This window comes from Myzus persicae, unplaced genomic scaffold (genome assembly GCF_001856785.1).
Source record: "Myzus persicae strain clone G006 unplaced genomic scaffold, MPER_G0061.0, whole genome shotgun sequence".
In the NCBI taxonomy this organism is placed as follows: domain Eukaryota; kingdom Metazoa; phylum Arthropoda; class Insecta; order Hemiptera; family Aphididae; genus Myzus; species Myzus persicae.
In genome coordinates this window covers 286,508-300,808 of record NW_019102714.1, presented here as the reverse complement: position 1 = coordinate 300,808, position 14,301 = coordinate 286,508, and the positions used below count along the sequence as shown (strand labels likewise).

The 14,301-nt window shown below is 32.7% G+C and overlaps 2 protein-coding genes across 4 annotated transcripts in view; both read right to left on the bottom strand.

Moving 5' to 3' along the window:
- Positions 1 to 1,435, bottom strand: part of LOC111032994 — a 5,047-nt gene extending 3,612 nt beyond the window's left edge. Inside the window, exon 1 of the mRNA XM_022313517.1 lies at positions 698 to 1,435. Coding sequence (XP_022169209.1) covers positions 698 to 1,183 — 486 coding nt within the window. The 5' untranslated portion in view covers positions 1,184 to 1,435. The remainder of the gene's footprint in view (positions 1 to 697) is intronic.
- Positions 1,436 to 6,367: 4,932 nt separating this feature from the next.
- Positions 6,368 to 11,678, bottom strand: LOC111032995. 3 transcript variants are annotated; one of them, XM_022313519.1, is made up of 4 exons: positions 11,025 to 11,678; positions 9,960 to 10,053; positions 9,180 to 9,240; positions 6,368 to 8,361 (listed from the first exon to the last, which is right to left on the bottom strand). In XM_022313519.1, exon 4 carries the CDS (start codon positions 8,206 to 8,208, stop codon positions 7,429 to 7,431), a length of 780 nt encoding a protein of 259 aa, XP_022169211.1. In that variant the 5' UTR covers positions 8,209 to 8,361; positions 9,180 to 9,240; positions 9,960 to 10,053; positions 11,025 to 11,678; the 3' UTR covers positions 6,368 to 7,428. The 3 variants fall into 3 exon arrangements, with proteins under 3 accessions (XP_022169211.1, XP_022169210.1, XP_022169213.1); XM_022313518.1 differs by lacking the exon at positions 9,180 to 9,240; XM_022313521.1 differs by lacking the exons at positions 9,180 to 9,240; positions 9,960 to 10,053.
- Positions 11,679 to 14,301: the final 2,623 nt, after the last annotated feature.

The following is a 14,301-nucleotide window of genomic DNA, read 5'->3' as shown; positions in this document are numbered from 1 at the left end:
GTAAGATGGGATTGAATTTATCTTTAGTTTTAATAGGTAAATCAGGACTAAGCAAATTTGAGTTCAGCAGAACAAATTGTGTGTTTTTAGATTTGATATTATAGTGATTTGGACTGTTATAAATTTAGAGGTTAGAACATTATCTGCAGTGTTTACGTATGACAGATTTCTATGGCATTAAACATAAATATTTCAGCGTATTTTGAGTATTTTTTAATTATGAAATTGTAGGTACTGTTCTACACCTCGCTTAAAAACTGAAAATCAGTAAAAAAAACAGCAATAATTATAAACACAAAGCATAATATTTACTTTATTATCAGTTTCATAATAGGTCAATTTAATGTAATTATGTTATATTAAAACAAACAATACAAAATCGGTTTTGCTGCGAACGTAAATTTACAATAGGTATGTTGTACGTTTATAACATCGTACGAAGACAACCTCGAGCGGGTGTACCGAGCTATTAACGATAAACGTCTTTAAAGTACTGTATAGCAGTATTTCATAAATAAATAATATGATAATATGTATTGAATATTCAATAGAAAATTAAATCTGTTATTTTCTCGGGCTCACGATAGTCACACCAATATACATTTTGGCAGTGGTTCATATAAATTATAAGGGATTAATACAACGGTGTGATAATTTTATATTATGATAAAACATCACGTGCGGTGATGGAGCTCACCTGAAATATACTGTCGATTACCATATTGCCCTGCTCGATCGGCGGTAACTGTCTCTTGGCCCTGTACGAGCGCGGATTGGTGACCGAGGAGCCGTCCACGCTAGCCGAGTACATGGCGTCGGCGATCAGCTTGGATGCCAGGATAGCGATGGACAGCGCGATGAACAGCCGGATGGACAACGTGACGTCGTCGGTGGCCGTCAAGCGCCGTTTCACGCTCGACCGCATGGCCGCCGGTGTATTGTGGCACGTGCAACGCAAAGCCCTCTGTGCCCTCTTCGGTGGTGCGGCGACAGTCGTGGCGTTGTCTTCCGGTGCCGTCGATTCCGGGACCACGGTCAGTGACGGTATCGGGCGCTGTTGTCGAAGTCTGCGGTGACGTTGGTACGGCGGTCGTGTCGGCGGAAGCGGTTGTACCGGCGTCACTGCGAAGATATCTGCGTACGAAATGACAGCGGTATCGCCGTGGTCCACGGGCATGCACATATCCAAAGCGCTGTCTGTACGGTGGGTAGGGGGACGCCTATGTACGCGTCGCGTTGCGTAACCGCTGGTGGAGTGAGGGCGGCACGGGTCGAAGACGGTTGCTCAACGGATCTGTCCCGAAGTTGCGTTGCCCAATGTGCGTTGGTTGAGGAGAAAACAACGACCGTCTCTCGGTATCCCACGCTCTCAGAAACAGCAGCAGCAGCTACCGCCGCCGCCGCCGCCGCCGCCGTTATACTGATCGCCACCGCACCAACGTTCTGTTTATGCCTCAGCGATCACCAATACCATGTTATGGCTCACAATATCAAGGCCCATTAGATATTTTCCACCCTAAAGCGAAAATTTTAATGCTGTTCTTCTTTACCGATATTTATTAAATAATTTCTTAAAAATTGTATGCCGCCCTAAAACAGAATAACTTATTTGTGACCTAGTGAAGGGCCTGAATATCCCTTAGCCTGGGTAGCCAGGTGAACCAGCTAGGTATTTCCTCCTCTACAATGTTCAGCACCATGTACGGCAACTCCAGCAGATATTCGTCGACCAGCATGTGAATCAAACTCAGCGGCTGCATACCGGACATTAGGAATACGTTTTGTACCGGTCTGCGATTACTTACTCGAAGGCGCCCTGGTACGGAAAGTTACGGGGATGTATCGCGAAACGAAACGGAGATCGGACGGTGGTTGCGCAACAGCGATGTTATTGCTGTTGTTATTATTATTATATTGTTGTTGATGATGAACCTACTCGTCTTCCATTCGGTGCTGCGTGGGAAAATCGGTGCAGGTTATTAACCACGCGCTAACACTTCGATCTCTGAAATTTAATATCTCTTTCTCTCTCTCTCTCTCTCTCTCTCTCTCTCTCTCTCTCTCTATCTATCTCTGTATTCGAAATACCGATTGCGGTATTTAAACATAATCGTACTGTTATACGATTATGTAAAACAAGGCGTGTGGATTCCTACTTACTTGATGATGTGGTTGGTCTTGCGTAGGTCGTTGTTACCAGTGCTGCCCGCTTTGTCGGGTGGGTACGGCGGACGGTGTAATGAACTATGTACGATTTTCAAAGCTACACAAAGTAGCGAATCCGTGTAAAAAACTGTTTTTGCGCTACGCGGTAGTGCTACTTAATTATATGTTATGCACTACACTAATCACTATACTACTTGAATGCGTGAAAATAGGTCACACGTAGTAGGGCGTCTAAACAGGTGTCGAGTTGCTGATGAACTGCCACGAATCGTAACGCCCAGTCGGGTGCGATTCCCTGGTGGTGTCCGGGCTTTTCCCAGCTTGTGGCGCGTGCGCGGGTCATGCAGCCATGCAGCAGCCCACATCGGGGTGTTCAGCTCAGCGTAGGAGTTGCCGGGGGAAATAGGATATAATATATTTGTAGGTGCAATTCTTGCGATCGATCGTTAAAATATATTATAACATTTTGGATTGAAAAAAACGGCCGCAGAGAGGTGTGCACGTGGGGTTGAAGCAACGAGCGTCTTGCCATGATGCAGAAGAGGGTGGACTGACGTGGTGCAGCGTGGCGAACAAAAGAGAAAGGGGTGAGTGTGGGGTTGGGAGTTTGACGGTAACGGTGGACGACACTATTCTGACGTTGGGGAGAGGCCCGGCCCGCGATCGATCAAGCTTGGGGTTGATTTCAGGGTAGAGCGCCAGGTAAATCTCAATAGTGGGACTAGAAGTTCTAAAACGGCCACCCGGTAATATTACTAAGGTGTAATAGGTTGGTGGGTACCCCTGGGAGAAAGTAGGTTATAATAGAAGTGTATACATGACAGGTGACAGAGATGAGATATGAAAAAAATGTTTTACATAGGAAAAATGGAACTTAGTAAAATGTGTCTTTAACATTTAATGAGAACCTTACAGAAATAAAGTATTTATAATTTATAAATACATACAATATACAAATATATACTTATTGTAGACAAATTGCTTTTATATTAGTTTTCTAATTTAAATTTACTTGGTTTAAATATATAATATATTTTAAATTCTTTACTCCACTAAACATATATCCACTTAGGTGACCGACATTTAACAGAGTAGAAAAATAATAAATGTTTAAAATATGTCTTTAAATATACTAAATTTTCTCTAGATTGATTTCGTATTTTATTTTGCTTACACATTATATGCCACACTAACCATACAAGTACACAGTATTTCAAAAACGTGGTGGAATCATTTCCACGTCAACTTTTTCTCCAAATTGTATTGGTTTTTTTTCGGTCGAAATGAGTGAAAATTAAAAATTAACAGATCATGATTTATATGAACAAGAAACTATCGATAGAACATTTTTTTTCCTTATACCAAACGATAAAACATTTTTTATTTATTATGTGCGTATGTTTTACACACCCCATATTTACTACCATCAGCCGATCGATACAGGAACTCCCGCGTTACCATGGTCACGGACAATTTCCACACGCTCAAACCACGTTGTGACTTACGGTATGAGCAGGGTAGCCGTAACCACCGGTTAACTTGATGCTTACCCGAAATGAAATACGCCAATATCATAATATTATGTTGTAAAATAATGAACTTTACGGGTCGTTGAGACGTAGGTAGGTAGGTATGAATAACGAATTACATGACCTAAAAAATTATTAACATTAAACTGTCTACTTTTTATACACTATATGATATGAACCCAACCACAGGGGGACAAATGTCGACTAGGGCCTTACTTATCGATATACTTAGTACAAGTAAAATGTATAGCGTGTAATATAATGTTTAAATTACGACTTTAATTATTATACAGTGTTTGTCATAGGTGCTTATAAACACGTGTTTCACATTACACTATATACGTGGTACATTCGCGGTGTATTACTTTACTTTATTTACGTTTACTGAGTATAATATATTATTATATTATCGCAACAGTGACGTGTCCCAGAAATTATTCTGGTGGAGAGGTCCCTCCCCACTTTAGTAAATTATCTTATGTAAGTGTAAAGTAGAAGCATGTATATTGTCATGGTTTTATAAAAGACCACAAAAACAAATGTTATGTCATCCATAAAAAAAGTCCAAACAGTTGTTTAAAACCAGAAAACTGCTGAAGAATATTAAATGAGTATTGTTGTTGTTTTTCTAAGAGTGTGCTTAGTCCATTATATTTAGAACCGTAAAATTAATACAATTGTACTAACACATTTTTAAACTGATTAATCGTTTTGGTAATTTATTTAGTCGAAAACCATAAAAAATAGAAAAGCAATATCATATATGTGTATTAGACATGTCCCCACTTCGTCCATTTACCATTGCTATACATTTTAACGCTAAACGAATGATCCTCTTACCGTGTTATTAAATTATTTACCATTATAATACCTTGAACACCTTCAGTGATCGAAACTTAAATTATTATATAATATGTTAGTAAACGATTCGAGTTTATTATTGGCACATAAAATGTACAGAACCACATTGGATTATGTTATTATAAAGGCGTGTTTAAATTCTCTAAAAAAAAAAAACAAGAGAAATGCATTAAGAAAATACGATTTCTCATAGTTTTCAAAAATGCCATATAAAATGTTTTTAACATAATATTATTAACAACAATTATTCAAAAAAAATCATCATTCGACGTTGTTGTGATACATGGTATTATTGAATAAAGATTGTTTTTAAGGAGTTAAGTACAGGCAATTTGAAGACAATTTGTATAGTACAAGTACATGCATGTATGTGGGAGTATTTTATGTTGTATTGAATTACCATTAACAATCATACGGTTCGATTAGACGAGGGTATACACTTTCACATGCACAAGTCAACATCGCACTGTCACGCACTAAACGAATATTGTAAATTGTACTTATAATATTATCAATGTTTTGCCAATTGTGTTGATTATTTATTTATTTTTTTAAAAAACATTGTACAATTTGTATTTATTTTACACAGTAAGTAATAACTAATAAGTATAGTAAGATGTTAATATAATCTACATAATAAATAATAGCATGCACGTATTATGACGAGGAAAGTCATCCAATAATACAACCTTTCACCTACTTAGTCTATCGATAACATCAATGAAACCTAATTTAAGTTCGTCTTAAAGTTCACTTTAAAAATATTTTTCCTATATTCTTCAATTCATTGAGTTATTTATAATAATATTTTAAAATTTTAAAATTTTAATTACTTTATATTTAAAAGCGTTTACTAGTTCAAATTCAAAAAAGTGGAAAAGTTGTTTTCAATTAAACTCGGTGACGAATTGAAATATAATTTCAGAAATCGTATCCGACAACTAGGATATTAGGTACAATTGACAATTTGGTTGGTCAAAACTCAAAAACCATAAAAAAAGTTACATACAAATTCAAACATCGAGGTATGTTTGTCTCCATTACGTACATTATTAATAACAATATAATATAAACAATGTGTTACACATTTCAACATAACACAGCATTCTCTTTTCGTGTTGATAAATTATACCATAAACTCATAATCTTGGAGATTGTGAGAAAGACCTTCAAAAATCGGGACTTATAAATCTTAGGATAAAGCACAAATGGGATGGAATCCAACCTCAAATAAAACTCGAAATAAAGCTCATAAATAAAATTACATAACAAGACTTCACACAAATATTATTTTCAGAACATACTGTCAATTTTATACAATAACTTATAAGAGAACAGTATTTTGAATAGGATTTGATTAAAATATGTAAGCTATAATACAGATCAATTTTTTATGTATTACTTTTTAAGTAGTGCTTACATATAAATTTTAAATGCTATGCTAAATACTAATGTTTGTAGACTATAATGACTCTAATCTTAAATACTTAAGTGTTTTATTACATTAAAAATATTCTACATTTCAATATAAGCTAGGTAGGTAAATGTGATGCGGATAATAAAGCCACACTATTTCATTGGTTTTTGTGCAAAGTAGATAATATAGTTTTAACGTATTTAATACATAACTATATAATGTATACAACTAGTGTCCTACATATCATATTTTGAACAAACAAATAAATAAATAAATGTTTTGGACTAAAACTATGAGAAACCAATAATATTAATTTGTACCAAACGTGGCAAAATATATTATAATGTTATTGTAAAAACACATATTATGACTTAAGTATCAATTATTTTTGGTATTATCTTTTTAATTCACATCAAAGTGTATAGGTACCTACCTACTTACGCGGTGGTACCTATTATAGGACTTAAAATTTAATAAATGTGCCATAGCATTATAAATTGTGCAAAGATAAATTGAAGGTAAGTACATTAATTATTAAGAATAATTGACATTGTATTCAGATTTTTAAAATATGAAAAAATACCACATAAACTTAAATGAGAAAGGAAGATATTTGTTAAAAAGTGTATACTTTTATAATTTTATTGTTCGAATTGTATACAATATGAGCATTAGCAGTTTTGTTCATTTTGTTCATATTTCAAGATCTAAGTGTCGAAAAAATCAACTTGTACTGTGATATGTCTATATGTATGACGAATACATGACATTTTGTTTTGATTTTTAGCTGGGTATTTTCTACGTTTTTTTTGTGTTATTTTAGCTTTTAAGCTGTGGATTTTTGTACTATTTTCCGATCTATATCTTGACATTTGATTGAAAAACCTACATATTTTATTAGTTATAGTTTGTTAATATTTATTTTTGTACTATTGAGTCTGCGTGATCAATTTATAGTGGGTAGGAACAGTTTTATTTTCATTGTATCGATATAATCCGGATAATAAATTAAAAGTACCTCTCCGTATTATACATTTTTATTAAATCGGTTTTATTTTATTTTAATTAGGTACCTATTAAAATTTGTAATTTAAACATAGTAGACAACTAATATTGAGTCTTATTATACTTTAATACAAATATATGAAATCACTTGTATTGGTTCTTTTTTTAGATTTTTGTAAAGCTACAAAATTCGGACTCAATACTTATTTTTTTGATTATTTCACTACTAGTATTGATTAATGATTATTCTGATTTAATATAAATTAATTTCACTTATTCGTAAGCATATTGGTAATTGTTTTATTTTAAATTATTATTATATATGTGTGTATGGGACGTATTATAAGAGTTGCAACACAAACAAAAAAAAAAACAATTTAATCAATTTGATTTGATTTTTCATCCTCAGAAACTGGTAGCTGAATGCGTGATTTTATATAACGAAAAATATTATATCAAAAACTTGACACCGCCCATGACTATGTTCCACAATTCAGTAAGAGGTATGTGCGTTCTGTCGATATTGCGCTGTATTTCCCGTAAAATTTGAGCAGACGTCTTAGTGGTCTTGGGGAATTTAAATCTCTCGCAAATACGTTTGGAGCCCAGATACAACGGTACGTCACTATGACGCACCAAGTTTGGACTTATCGTATTCGTGTACTCAGCCAAGTACAATATCTCCGACAGACGGACGTTGTTGATCTGCAACTCGGCCGTGCTCGTTTGCAGTGTCAAGTCATCGGCGCACCGATGGCCCGGCGTCAGTCTCAACTCGTGGTACTCGTTGCTCTCGGACACGGTGAGCGTCCAGGTGGCCATCGAATCGACGAGGGCGATGTCCATGTCCGGTGACAGGAGGGTGTACTCGCAGCCCAGTTCATCCAACACCTCGAACAAAACCCTCTTCGTCCCCTCGTGGCTGGACACGAAGTTGAACTGGTCGAGATCTTCGTCGTCGATTTCCACGGTGGGAATCGCGTACAACATGACGCCGTCGCGGTCGCGGTCGCCCGACCGCCGGTTCAAAAACTTGTACACACTGTCGCTTATTCGGTTTTGTATCGCCTCGGCAAGCGTGTCCATGGACACGTTCTCCAATTTTGCGTACGGGGCGTGAGCGGGGTCTTCGGATTCCGTGAATTTCATAATCTGATGGGTCAAGACGCCGTTGGATTCCAGTTCGTGTTGTTGCAACACAAAAGCAGCGTAAATAGTAGCAGCGGTCATTTTCGACTTTTTTTTTGTTTGTTTACTTCACACGATAATATTCACTTAATTATGATGTAACGAAATTCCCAGGTCGTTGTTTTGCTTTAACTGTGATTCAGAGACCATTCGTATCCAGTGTGATCCATACCACGATGACGCAATTCTATCTACCTACAAATAAAACGTAACCTTATTACATTCATTATACACTATTTTAGGAACCTAATACTCACGTTACATACACATCGTATACATTAATATTAAGTATGACTGTATTTTTATGTCTCTATTAACTATGCAAGTACCTAGGAACGTTATTATTTTTGTATGATCAGCAATTATTATTAAATCGATTATTAAACTATTTAAACTAATTTTCAGATTAGCTTTACAAACGGCCATTGAGAAAAACAAATACAAACTTATAGTTATTTCATTTTGCGTTCAGGCTAAGCAAAAATACTTTAAAATTTAATCATTGCGACCAATTCAGAAATAATTATTCAAATCTATATTTTAAATTTATTAGAAAAGAAATTAATAATGAAGCCATCCAGAGCGTGAGAAATTATATATATGTACATTGTACACTACACTTCAGTGGTCTATATATTATTAACTAAACGTTACTATAGAAAATATAATTTATGTGTTATAATATATTACATATTACTTTATTAAAAAAATTTTTTTCAATATTTTACTAAAGTTGGCATTGTATTATGATTTTACTATTTCATTATGATTTATTACAATATCTATTAATTATATTAATGTAATTATCTCACATATATTTTACAATAAATAATTTCACAGTTCAGCAAAATTTAAATTTAACGAGTCGATAATGGTAAAATGGACATGAAATAATAACATTTGTATATGTAATATCGTCTTAAATAATAATAAAATAATAATAAGTACAATAATAAACAGTAATATTAAAAAAAAACTTGTAGGTTTATGAAAAATAATCAAAAAATAAATACCTTTTGACTTCCTAGTATTTTTAGTTTAATCAGATGTTTGAACTTTTTGAAAATATGTTGGCTGAAAAAAATAAATACCACTGCAAAACCCATACAATGATATGATGTTTATAATAATTAAATAACAATTCATATTATGGTTATAATCCTACCAGTATTTGCGTTTTGTACGTCCTCAGAATACAGCCTCAGCTATTGCAGGACGTATAGGTTAGAAACTTGGGACTACGGTGTTAAATTTATTGTATAATGACATCGTCATTTTTTTTTATCCATTTAGTATATAATATAACAACTGTAGATTATCGTGAATCCCGAATCCCGATCAATATCGACAGTAAATTTTAAATTAATTTACCTAGCTAATCTCACAGCCGTCAGCGCTAATATATTATGACATTAATTGTTTATACTTTGGCCTTTAAAAATAATTAAATAAACAATTTTTCATAAGACCAATTTAGATAACATTTAGTTTTTAATAAATGTATTATTTTATTTGTCGGTATAATATTTGTAGTTAGAAAATATAAAAGTAATAACAAATCAAAAAAATATTTAACATATTAATTATTATTTTATTTTAAAATAGCAACCGTTAAATATTTATTTTGGCATCTGTTACATTATTGCATAATAATGGAAATTGCATAATGGGTCTGCTGCGTGGAAAATACATTTATTATTTGCACATTAGTTTTGCAGTTGCACTTGTGAATATCTAAAAATCAGGTGCAGTCACTATAATATGTTATATAGTAAAGAAAGTGAGATGCGTACCTTTACTACCCACTCAAAAATTGATTTTGCGCAATTGAAGTTGTTTTTTACGATTACGTTGTATTGTGAGGATACAATGCCTTAACTATACAATCTGAAAATTAATTTGAATACATGAGAACAAATCAATAAAATAATTAAAAACACAATAATGTCATAAGTTATAAAATGTACTATGTATGAGTATGAGTACTAAAATCAAATATTGGCGTACACCTAACCGTAATTTGTTTTATAAATATTCAAAGTATTAACACGCCACAGTTCAGTTACCTTACACTAAAAACATAATACCTAATAACGCAATGTGCATATTTTTATAATATCTCAAGGAGACGCGGTACGCGCATAAAACTTCCAGTGGATAGCATGTATTTTTTTATTTAGTGAAATATATGTCATATTGAAAATAATATTGTGTTCATATTATGAGTTATACTAATCTGTGATATGCCATTTTTATTTTATTTATAATTCAACTTAACAATTTTTTGCAAAATCCAACAAATGTTAACAATTTTATTATTTAAAAACATTTATAGTATCGATGAAATACAAATTGCTGTCTTACATCAGTACATAATAGATAAAGTTCTCTTTGTGACATTCAATTATGTTAAAAACATGTACCGAATATTTTTGGTTCATGCGAAATTTTTATTTTTATTTATAATTTTGTAATCACGAATAGTTAGTGGTACTTACTGAAATGATGTAACCACTTGTGGATTACCATTTAAATGCTTATTCAAAAAAGTTAAGATTTACCTATATCATACCCCTTAAAAATCGGTTGTATAATAATAACGTTGTCGTATAATTAGTCGATCGATAGCTGTTGCTTTCGGAGCACTCCTACGACAGTAGTAAAAAATAATAGCTGTGGTAATGTAATACAATATAATATACCTACATGGTTTGCTATAAAACAAAAACAGTCTAACCTAACCTAAGAGTAAAGCCTTCGTAAAAATGTGTCAATTTCTGGGCTCCACCCCCTCCGAAATAATAATAATATTACAACGATAATATAGTCAAACGTTAAATCGTTCATCTCACTCTTACCTCGGACTCCTGGACGTGCGGCGACACAATCTGTACGTTATGTAGGTATATAGTTAAATACTTATATCACAGTGCAACATTTACTGTTCCAACACACTCGTCCACGTTTGCGGGCTATCGGACGGTCCCCACGTAATTGTCAATATAGAGGTAATAATATATTATATTATATTTAGACGACGATTTACTACTTGAACACGGCACAACACGTGTCACGCTGAGCTCTGCAATCGGTAACGCGATGTACGAGAGCCGCAGTCGTGCTCTGGTTTACACGATCGACGTCGTAGTCATCGTAGCCGCCCCCTCGTCGGATGCTGTGGTACCGACACAGCGACGGCGCGACGTTCACTCCTCCCCCTGCTGTGACCTGTCAACTATCGTCGATAATCCGTTTTTTGCTATCATATAAAATTATGACAGAATTAGGTAAATAGGTAATTGCGCACCGTGTTACGGTTATTATAATTCGGCGAAGGCGGCGGTATGGTAACACTTGCTCTATTGTGACTCACTATAATTTCCCCGTAGTCATCATTAAATTTTAAATACTAGATCATCGGGATGAGTTCAGAGTTGAGGGTTGAATAGATAAAAAAAGTTCGAGATTTATGTTAAAAGTTTTAAAATAGTGTAATGCACCTACAGCGAGCGTAGAATATACGTCTATCATTTTAACAACTTATTTTTCATTTGTATATATACCTAACCTTCGCTATACAGCGTATTTCAATGTATGATGATATTGTATTAAATGTCCTACTTTATTTTAATCGTAAACGTTTTTATTTTACGCGTGTAATACACTAATACTTGATATTTTTGGAGAATCGTGGATTTTTTTATTATTTCACAACAAAACAGAATTTTTATTGTAAAAGTTGTATGTTTTTGTAACTATGCATTTGGCTTTATAATTTTGAAAAATTATCGACTTACGTTTTTATCGTAAAATATATTAAATAAATAAACAGTCTGTATGAAACCAAAATTTACACACATGATAATTTGTTGTAGGTATCCTTTGCTGGAACTGCCTTTTTTCGCACCATGAAAAAGTTCCTATAGGTACTTATTTTGCATACGCCCTATAATGAACAACTGAAGTTCTCAAGACACCCTTCTTTCAATATTAAAACATATGCCAACATAGAGTTTAAATTTTAGTAAATGAGCAGTGAAGCTTGTTCTTTGGCTAGTTTTACTATTTTTTTCCATACAAATGATTTTTAACAAATGTGTAAATATTATTGCATTATAGCCATTTACGTATACTTAATACTTATATACTAATTTATATTTATTTCCCAGCTAATACACACGTCTAGGAATAAATTTACGTAATATGTCTGATACTCTGATGTCATAATTTTATTTTTAAGACATTTATCAAACAATTCAAATATCTATAAATTGCTTAAAATGTGTCTAAATCTTTTTAAAACTTAATTGTAAATGGACAATGATATTTTAAGAAATAGTAAAATAGAACAAAATTCCATGAGTAATATTTTCTGAATAATCACAAGCTAACCAAATTCAGAATAAATCATTATACATCTTCGTTTGAATATATAATGTCGTAAGCATTTAAACTTCAATTACTCAAAAAAATTATGTGGCTTTTCGTTACACTTTTTTATAGTTCCGGTAAAAAATTTCCAGAAATCTCGTATTCCATTTTAAGCTGTTATTACTAAAATTAAAGATTGTATTATTTTTAAACTTAAAAACGAAAAAAATTAAACTATAATCACATAAAAATATGTTTCCTTTTTTAAAAAAACTTATAAAAATCTTTGTATTAAATTGTCAAGCTTTTTAACTTAAATACAAAAATGTTATCATTCATAAACCAAAAAAAAACTCTGAAAGTGTTTCAAATATTTAAAATGTCTAGGTATAAAAAGTATAAAATAAAAAAACTACGGTTTTTTCGAACATTTCAACATTTTTGCTTTTTTCGTTTATTTGTTTGTTTATTTTGCTATAATTGTTTTATTGTTTTTCTTTATTATTTTGTAAAGTACTGGTAATTTTTTTACTTTTAATAATAGAATTAATTTGATAGATTTTAGTGTTTTTGATTAAAGATGATATAAGACACAAACTAAAAATACGGACAAAATCGCTCAGTTTATTATATAAAAAAGCACACTCGTCAGTCATCATTCTCTAACCATTTTGGTTTCAAATATTGTTTTCACATTATGTCTCTTCTTTAAGTTGTACAATTTAAGGATTTGGAGATGGGGATCGAATCACGCCTATTTTTTATACGTCATAGACCAATAAGCGGTGGTACACATACTTTGGAATGTCCAATTTTAAAATAATACATATATATGAATTCTTTGACAAAATATCTAGGCCTTCAACTATCAATTTTAAAGGACATTAAAATTAAGAATTTTATGAAATACTTGCATTACATTTGCATTTATATTTTGGGCAAATGTGATTTTAAATCAAAAAAGCTATTACTATAGATCATAGTCTAGAAGCTTATAAATTCAACCGTTTTTTTCGAAATTACAATCGGAATTCAGGAAGTATGACGTTTAATTTACTACCGGTTTTAGTTGTTTTCATAGTTATGTAAACAACGATATAATTAATTGTTCGCGATAAATATACATATGCGTACGAGTGCGATGGCTGTATCCGGTGGCGGTTGCACGACCCGGCGTGACAGCGATTCTCGGAAACATACACTAATGTTCATTTACTACTCACACATAGACATCATAGCCTGAATTTTCATGTCATATAAATTGCCTAAGCATTATACCTTAAAAGTTAAAACACGATACGCTCCAGTCTCCAGTCTAAGAGTAATGAAAACAATGACATAAAAGTTCAGCTACGATATTTTAAACAGAATTACGTATACAAAATACGAAAAAACCAATTCGATAATTCATTATGCTTAGGTGTATAATGTGTTTGCAATGTGTATGTAATAATATGTATATGCTGCATGTAATATATTATATTTATTATAGTCTCTGTAGAAAAAAAATAGGAAGGAAGGAGAGGGGGGGGGGAGCTCAACAAAGCTAAATTTGTATCTGTAAATAAATATAAATTAAAAACTAGGAAATGTTACTCGTAGCTTAAAATAGTGATAAACTGTAAACAAAATGTAACCTATTATTTTTGGTACTGTAACAATATTTTTTATTTTTATAACACAGTTTTATTTATACAAATGGGGAATAATATTTTTAAAACAGTATCTTATAAGGGTATGCTCAAGTTTGCATAGTTGATATTC

Bases quoted from the DNA above. Each gene is read 5' to 3' on its own strand.
- LOC111032995 (XM_022313519.1), bottom strand. From the start codon at position 8,208: ATGACCGCTGCTACTATTTACGCTGCTTTTGTGTTGCAACAACACGAA.